At 40.8% G+C, this 9,386-nt stretch overlaps 1 protein-coding gene across 1 annotated transcript; it reads right to left on the bottom strand.

Moving 5' to 3' along the window:
• Nucleotides 1-411: 411 nt before the first annotated feature.
• On the bottom strand, nucleotides 412-8,503 carry LOC125247925. Its single transcript, XM_048159476.1, has 4 exons — nucleotides 6,251-8,503; nucleotides 6,112-6,159; nucleotides 5,637-6,020; nucleotides 412-5,533 (listed from the first exon to the last, which is right to left on the bottom strand). The coding sequence occupies exon 4, from the start codon at nucleotides 3,081-3,083 to the stop codon at nucleotides 1,599-1,601; it is 1,485 nt and encodes a 494-aa protein (XP_048015433.1). The 5' UTR covers nucleotides 3,084-5,533; nucleotides 5,637-6,020; nucleotides 6,112-6,159; nucleotides 6,251-8,503; the 3' UTR covers nucleotides 412-1,598.
• Nucleotides 8,504-9,386: the final 883 nt, after the last annotated feature.

The raw sequence follows: 9,386 nt of genomic DNA, 5'->3' as shown, positions 1-9,386 counted from the left end.
ATCAAACTAGAAATAAATGGAATGGCCACGCTTAAGAGGGGTAGAAGAAATACACCTCTTTGATTAATCATGCGCCTTTTTCTCTTGACATCAATTTTTTTATTAGCTACGTATTTAATTTCGTTTTTTCTCTTTTTTAATCTTCTGTGCTGACTAGGTGTTAATGGTATTATGCCGTGAAGAATATTAAGAGCTACCTCGCACAGCGAAAGAACAAATTCGTCAGAAGCTGATTGTAAAATAAGACGTCTCTGTTTAGGACTCGCTTTATATAGAGCTTTTAACAGAGGTAGGCTTCTGGATAGTCTCGAACTCATGACGCCTCACCGTCTCCTTTTCTGCACGTACACTACAGGATACTCCGACAGTAAATCCGTTCTGAGTCGAAATTTCTCAGGTGTATCCGTTTTATAGTCTATTAGTAAATATCCATAGGGACGCCCGGTAGCGTCTTTGTACACATCTATAAAAAACTTAGACTCTCCGGGGTACATTTGTCTCCCTAAAAAACGTATTTGCTGTTTATCTCGAGGGTTTTTAAAAATAATTAAAAAACTCGCGTTGAGACTAATAGTACGAGTACTCTTCTCCTGGAAATACAGGTTTTGTATTAGAAATAACACTGAAATGGACCTGTGGTGTATGTACTGCGTAAAGAGTCGAGCAACTTCATCGTTAGAAGATGCATGGTCCATCAAGTCGTCAATTACGAGAAGGGTCTTCTTATTGTCAGGAAATAAAGAATTCAGGGATTCAGGTAAACCATCAATAAATTTAATATCAAACATATGCATTAATTCATCATAAACCGGTTGCCAACATGCATATATGAAAACATATTTATCAAATTTTACAGAACACATCTTGTGTGAATTATACATCAAAGTTTTCACAAAATACGTTTTACCAGAATTACTAGGTCCAGATACAATAGCGCCAAAAGGATGACGCAATCTAAAATCAAAGTCCTCAGCATCATCCATATTACAATGATTCACAATATTGTTAGAATCCATAAGGTAAGTGGTATAATCAGGCAGGAGCACACGTTTATTGTACACGACTCTGAAGCTTTTAACGTTTGATCTATTGTGTAATGTCAGCTTTGTCTTATTGCGCACAATGGTATCAGTTCGCACTAGCAGGTGCGCCGTGTCACGTGATTTCACATAATTCTGAATCAGCCCTATCAGACTTTGCAGCGTAACTATTTGTGCGTTCTCAGCGTTGAGTGTAATGCCTTTAGCCTTGAGGCATACTTTCCCTTTCGCAGTTCTAAAGCCGTAACTTTTAGGTCCTGCCGAAGCGAATTCTTCTATATGATCGTGAGGATCCAATTCACTCGTGAGGTCACCCAGAAAAGATCCAGTCTCAGGCATCCAGTCATTCGTTTTAGACAGAAAAATCACACTGTCCGTATCCGCATAAATGACCCGTTCGCCTAATTTATCCAATAAATCATAAAGCTCCAAACGTGCATATGCTGTCGTGAAGGCTCCTATGAACACATTGACGTCACGAGTAGCGCAAGCTAGCTTGTCAGGGTATGTCCATTGTATTAGAGCTACTGAATCCTAAACCGTGCAAAGTCCTCCGGTTCACTCACTAGCTCTGTTATTGGCAATTGCTCGCGAAGACAGAATCTCCCCCCACAAAGAATTGAGAATTAGCTTGCTTGTGGCTCGTTTTGCTTGATTATGAGCAATTTTGTCAATGCTCAATTCGATTCCCTCTTTTAAGAGATACGAATCAATATAAGCCTGTTTGTCAGTTTCTGTGACTATGTGTGCTGGAAACCCCGACGCCTCTTGTTTGTGCTTGAGGAATGTTTTAACATAGTCAGCGAATAATGTGTCTGACTTCTGTTGAAAGTGCCAGACTTCGTCTATTTTCAATACCACATAACCATGCTTGATGGCTCGCGATAGCTCGACGGAAACCCAACATCCACTTATCGCTCTTTGTTCGCCTGTGTGGCTGCATCGCGCTTGGTTCTCTTCCTCCGCGCACGTACGACACAGACTGAACATTAACTTCTGACAGGTTCTGAAAGGGAGCACAGGATGATAGAGGCCTCTAGGGGGCAACACTTTCGCCTTAATTAGACCAAAGTATTCATCAATAGGGCCAAAGTCTTTAAAAATTATGGTTGGGTGTCCTATGGGGTACGTTTTACATGATTGCACGTGGGGATATAAGGAAGTAAAATCGTAATAATGAATCTTCTGATCCTCTGTGATTTTGTGATATACCTTAAATGCGTTGGTCCTTCCCCCAAACAACGCATCTCGTGGTTTTAGCCTTTCGTCACGCAGTGTTTGAAGCCTGTTTTCAGTCTGTCGCCTGAGATTTTCGAATGTCACTTTATGCAGAGGATGGACATCATCGGCATTAAATTTACAATAATGAGTGTGAAAAAAACACCCTAAATATTCCAATACTACTTTATGATTATTATTTTCATAATATCCATCGAGATGGAATGGACCAAACTGAACTTCACCATAATTCAGCGCGTGACGCACGTCAACATTACGACTTTCTTTGATGTACTCTAACCATTGTATCGATGCATTGGAGTACGTCTTGAACTGATTAATGTATGCATTGTTATGTGTTAATGCCAAAGTATCTCTGCATAGGTAATTCGTCTTAAAAACTTTCATGCAAGTTCCTGCCAGCGTCAAACATTTGAAAGGATCAATCTGGGCGCAATTCATGAACTCGTCTCTAAACTTCATACATGCCTGTCGCAGGATAATTACGTCATTCCGACAGTATATTCCTAGCTCATTTCTGAAATCGAAAATTTTGTTTTGTACAGAATTATACCACTCATCAAATCTCTCGCGATCGGAGTTACTCATCGTGTTATATCCGTAGAAATGTTTAGAAGGATACGGCCCCACATAATTCACATTCTCAGGTCTGTTGAAGTGATGGGGGAAGAACCCTTTTTCATCTATGTCGAGGTCGAACGCAGAGGTAGTTTTAGCCAATCCCATCGGCAGGAAGCTGAAGCTGTCTATGTAACGCTGTTTAAAAGCAGAGTGTGATTGAGAAATGATTTTACATCCCTGCATTATAATTTTTGGTGCTAGACCTACTCTGGTAATAGCAGTATATGAGCGTCGAATCCAGAGGCATTGTGTGCAATAAATGTGTAATTAGCATATTTTGGTCGTCTAAAATGCTTAATCATAAGCTCCACACAATTTGTGCCTTCTGCTGTGAACTCATCTCCGCTGTGAGTTATAGCGCATGCATAGTTTGGCACATGTTTTCCATCTGTGTGCATCGTCTCAAGGTCATAATAGATGTATTTATCATCATGTTCATCCAATTTGATAGGTTAAATGAAACACATGTGTTCGGCACCTTCCACCAAAGTTTCCTTGCAATGCACGCATTTAGAGGGCACATACTTGTGTTTTTTGTTCTTATTTGTTAATCAATACAATCTACAGCATTTGTCACAATATTTTATAGTATCACACTGTGATTTTTCACCTGATATGTGTGATTGTTTTTGCGTGCCGTAACAGAAGTTAGATTTGCAATATCTCAGACATTATGTGCATTGTCTATAACTCTTGGGATAGGAGTGACAATCCGAGCTATTACACACGTTGCATGCAAATTTGCATTTATGGAGTCTTCGGTCATCAAAGCCTTTATAGCAGAATACGCATACGTAGTTGGATCCTACGAATTCTTTCAAATTTTTTATAAGATAGTAATGGTCATCATGAATATATAGATGAACCGTGTTTGGATGTAGTTCGTCATAGTTTTTATACACTTCTAAATTTCCAGACCAATCCCTATGAAAGACAACGATTTTCACATCCAATTGTCGTTCAAAAACAGAAATATCATTAAAGCCTATCATCCTTTGTGGGGTGTAACCCGCATCTCTATGTATATCGGCCCCTATTTTTTTCAATTCCTGATCGGTGGATTTAGGATTCATGAAATGTGCTAAACAGTAACTAAAGCACATATTGTCTTCGACATTTACGGGGCAGAATAAGTTCATTTTATTCCTCCTTATGACTTCATTATGAGCCAAATCTGATAATTTCCTACGTCCTCCGCCCTGTTTATCTCTTACGATAGACACTTTAAGAGTCAGTTGCGCATCATTGCACACGGATTAATTACTTTGCATGGAACGCTCGATCTGGTCTATGAATAAATCTGGATTGTGGTTATTATCAGGTGTTAAAACTGCGTTAATGGGGGCAGGGAGGCTCTCTCCCGATAGAGATACATTAATATATCCCGTCTCACCAGCCAGCAATCTGGATAACAATACAATTTCATTTAACGCATCGTGTAGCAAGATGTTATATGCCGCCAGATCAGTAGTTGCCGTAATCTCCCTGAAATTTAGGGTTCTTTGAATTTCTACGCCATTAAATCTTTGGCGCGGCATTGTGATATAGTCTTCTACATTACCTCCTTCTGTTACCAACCTACGAATTTCATCATCACTCAGGTCCATATTACGCTCCAAAGTATCGTCATTTGTCTGTCTGACTGAACCACGACCTATCTGATCGTTTTCATTATCATCCGTAGACATTTCTAACCATTCATTTTGTTCGTTTATGAGACGTTCTAGGCTGACAGGTGTATTTTCACCCGTGACCATCAGCATTTGTAGCTGATCTCTTATTAATGTACGTATCTGTTCATCATTCGTTCTAGGTCTTAATACTATTTGTTCATTATCATCGTCATCAGTATGATGTGAATCATCGCGACACCTTTTAGAAGTCATTTTTGTTTTTTTTATTTATTTATTATTTTTTCTCTCTCTCTCTTAGAAACAAATGCTTGCTCCGCCTTCCCCACACAATTATAAAACGTTAGAAGTTACAAAATATATATCAAAATATATGGCACAATGTATAATATCAGTAAATAGCATACCATCAGTACCAAAAAAATAACGAATGACTTTCAGATTATAAAACAAACACTTAAACACATGCATACAAAATTATCGATAACAAAAACAAAACAGTCAACATGTAGAATTAAGTATTATCTCATCATCTATCCCTCCCCATAATGATATTTTGCAAATCCATTAACACCCTTTGAATGATATTTAAGCGTTCAGACATTAGACTTAACGCAACAACGGAAAGCTGTTGTTCTCCCCTTACTTCCAGAAGCTGATTATGAGCGTTCATCCAGAAATCGGCAGCGTGGCTTAGGGCAATGGTGTGCTGTTGTTGATACGCAATTATGTTCTGTAGGATGGATATCACATCGGTCTGTGAAGCGCGTACAATCTCTTCGACCTCTTGATATGATAAAGGCAGACAAGCTAAATTCAAAATTCGTTTAAAATTCCGGTTGATCTTGTTCATCATAGAATAGCTGAGTTGTGGCAGATGTTGTTCGTTAAAAAGAGATCCTGTATCGTCCTCATCCGAGCTTAAGTCAGAATCGAAATTGTTGCAAGCCTCCTCCTGGGATTCCAAGTATAAAGTTAGACCTCTCTCGTCGTAATCTTGGTCTGTAAATACAATTTAAAGTTTATTTATTTATTAAATGTATCATGCGTAATATATATATTATATATATATATAAATATATATATATATAGTCTATCGTCTTACCTATATCCTCCTACGTGCTTAAACATCCTTCTTTTGGCAGAGGACGTTCGCTTCCGTAGACCTCCCTAAGCCTCTTCCTCCCACATCCTGATGTGGACGGGATGGCATCGTCGCCATCTCCGTTGTATTGTGTAGGTAAAGGTACTGTTTGTTCTCCTTACACCTCTCGGAGTCGCTTTTCTCCGTGCCCTGACACAGGTCTGGTAGACGCAATCACGCCGGTGCCCTGTTGCGAATGCGTTGGGACAGAGTCACAACGCTTCTCGCCAACTGTTTTTTCGGGAGGAGGAGGTGGAGGTATGCTGGAGGCGTTGTTTTCAGGGCCTCTGATGGAGATTGGCTGCTCATAGTCACTGGCGGGGAATTCAATCGACACTACTTCTTCTGTTGAGAAAATTACAAGCATATGCTTATGAACAATAGAAAAATCTCTCGATAGCATTGAAAAGAATAAATTGTTTGTCCATATGACTACCTTGCAAGACATCATGAACCGCAGCACTCCTAAGAAATGCATCATCAACTGAGAAAAAAAGAAAAGAAAAAAACACATTATTTAATAGACTATTTATTAATCATGGGTTTTTTTTAATGGAGAGCGAAATGATACTTACTTATTTCATCCAGAATAAGATCTAGTCCTTCGTCGAAATAAAGAACCTCTTCATTCACATCTATGATATTAAAAAAAAAAAAACATTGAAATTAAGATAGTCCAAAACATGTATGTGCATGCTCTACTTATAAAAACAGAGTACTCACCGATGTTATTAGCAGCCATCCTAACAATGACGATTGGATAATGCGATGTGGTAGCTCCTGTCGAATCTTTGTTGTAAATGGCATTTTTCTGGCATTTTTTTAAAAATCTAACCGGAATGAGGGGCGTTTCTGATATAAGGTTATAAAGTTTTGGGTTGTCTTCTGAGTTGTCACCTACTGTGTCAAAAACCTTAAACCTTTTGTAAAATCTCTTACCGTAGTTCTATTCTATATCTTTACATGTTGTAGAGGAGTAGGCTCCCCATTCCCAGCGTGACATTTCTGATAATATTATAATATGATATGTTACACCGCTACTATTTATTAATTGATGCATCAAATTACATGAGGCTGAGAAAAACGCATCCTCTCCCGCTCAAACTTGCTGCTCATTTACACATTAGAGCGTATGCTCTTATGATCAAACGATCCTTTCAGCCTTCTCCTTAACGCTGCATGGTACGATCATTATCTGTATTATAAACACTCTAGGCCGCATCCCGCTCAAAACATCACCAGGACTCCTCTTTTGGCGGGGGGGGGGGGCAGGTATGTATGTGCGTAGGTGCATGCGCGCGAGCGCGCGTGTGTGTATGTGTGTGTGTGTGTGTGTGTGGGTTGGGGGGTGTGGGTATCGATAGATAACTGATTTTATTAACCCCGATCTCATGTCTTGCATCTTGTCAGGGGTCACTGAACCCTGTCCTTCCTTAACCTCTGTGCGAACTCAACAGACACCCCTACAATAAAACAATTCCGGGGACATCAATAGGAAAATAATTATCTATATGTAATTATCTATGTGTGTGTGTGTGTGTGTGTGTGTGTGTGTGAGATAAATCTTTGATACGTTAAAGTGTTAGACCTGTACACATTCGTAGTGAGCTAAGACCATTAAAACATTATTATTTATAAGAGTTATTTTATTATCATTTAAATACACGCCTCCACTCTCAGCCGATGTTGGCGATGCGTTAGGGAGGCGTCTGACGTCGATGTTTGGAGGTGTGTTAGGGGCGGAGACTCGGGAGCGTTTTCACTCACCGTTCTGATTTCATTCTGCTTTTGACAACGCAGAGAAAGGACCTGTTTCACAGAGCAGCATAAGAAATATTTATTGTTAGAAATGTTTTTTGCTTTTTATAAGTTATTTGTCTTTTAACAACACTACTTAATATAATTAATGATAGTGCGTTTGTTTGATACTTTTTGTTAAAATCTTCTGTTTAATTAATTAATTAATGTCCTTTTTTAAAATTTCATTCTATCTTTCGGCATTGAGGCGGGCGTGTTAGGGATGAGTCTGACGTCGATGTTTGGAGGAGTGTTAGGGGCGGAGACTCGAGAGTGTTTTCACGCCCTGTTCTGACTTCATTCTGCATCTGACAACACAGAGAAAGGACGTGTTTCACAGAACAGCGTAAGAATGTTTTTGCTTTTTAAGTCATTTGCCTTTTAACAACACTATTTAATATACTTAATGATAATGCGTTTGTTTGATACTTTTGTTAAAATCTTCTGTTTAATTAATTAATTAACGTCCTTTTTTAAATATACATTCTATCTTTCGGCATTGAGGTGGGCCTGTTAGGGGCGGATGACGTTGATGTTTGGAGGCGTGTTGGGGGCGGAGACTCGGGAGCGTTTTCACGCACCATTCTGACTTTATTCTGAATTTGACAACGAAGAGAAAGGACGTGTTTCACGGAGTGGCGTAAGAATTATTTATTGTTAAAAAACTTTAAAAGTAAATGTTAGAAACGTTTTTGCTTTTTAAAACCCCATTTGTCTTTTAACAACTATTGTTTAATATACTTAATGTTAATGCGTTTGTTTGATACTTTTGTTTCAGAAAATCTAACAACATTTTAAATTGTCTTTGTGGTTTAATTGTACATTTCATTAATGTCTTTTAAAACATTTAAATATGTGAAATAACCTTCTTTAATAAAAACATCCCTTAAAAACCCATGCCTGTCACCCCAATACATTGTTTTACATTTTAAAGTTTAAGCACCATTTTTGAATACTTTTTGATAGTTTTCAAACATTTTCACTTCAAAAACACACAAAGTCCAAAACACAGTCATAAATTCCTTAGTGGGGTGTGGCGACCAGGGCGGGCGAGAGCCGTGAGGGAACGGCGCGAGGCCGGTGGCGCGAGTGTTAATGAGCTTCACCTGGGAGGCGCACCGGCCTTGAGTCCCTCACGGAGGAGCTCCGGGAGCATAAAAGGAGGAGCGACTACAGTGAAGGACGAGAGAGGACCAGGCCTGGACTTTATGTTATGTTTTATTATGTTTGTGTGGCCGGCAGACGTCCGCGAGGGTCTGCCGGCATTACTTTCGTTTTGTTTGTTTATTTTGGAGATTAAACTTTTGTTGAACGTTCGCCGGTTCCCGCCTCCTTCTTCCCACATCTGACCTCGTTACATTGGTGCCGAAACCCGGGAGGAAGGAGGGACATGCTGTCGAAGAGCCCTCGCTGCTGAGGGGGATCGCGGTGCTGCGGAGTTCGGGCAGCGCGGGAGTGTGTGTAGACCGCGAGAGGCTGCCCGAGGCGGTGGTGCTGGAGCCTAGTGAAAGGTGGGACGGAGACCCGGATGCCGTGCTCCTGGGACGAGGTGGGGTGGCTGCCGTCCAGGAGGGAGCGGAGGAGTCGCCGCCGTTCGCCGTGGGCCGGAGCCTGCTGCCGTCCGCCATTAAGGGGAGGAGCAGGGGACGGGGGACTCGCTGCCGGCTGCCCTCAGTCGGAGGAGCCATCGCCGGCCGCCAGGAGGCGGTCGAGGATCGGGCCGTCCACCAAGCGTCCAGTGCCATCGCATGTGGCACCGCGAGGAAAAGCCTCTCGGCAGGCTGAGGACCGAGCGGCAGTGTGTCTGGGAACCGGACCCAGAATTTTTTTTTCCCCTCTTTCTTTTTCCTCTCTCCCCTCTCTCGTCCTGTCGCTCCCCTTGCTTCCGTCTCCTTTCTCTCGTCTCGTCTGTCC

Source organism: Megalobrama amblycephala, linkage group LG15 (assembly GCF_018812025.1).
Source record: "Megalobrama amblycephala isolate DHTTF-2021 linkage group LG15, ASM1881202v1, whole genome shotgun sequence".
Classification (NCBI taxonomy): domain Eukaryota; kingdom Metazoa; phylum Chordata; class Actinopteri; order Cypriniformes; family Xenocyprididae; genus Megalobrama; species Megalobrama amblycephala.
This window is presented reverse-complemented; position numbering and strand designations above follow the sequence as displayed.

Coding starts and splice junctions, on each gene's coding strand:
- LOC125247925 (XM_048159476.1), bottom strand. CDS start 3,083: ATGCAGGGATGTAAAATCATTTCTCAATCACACTCTGCTTTTAAACAG.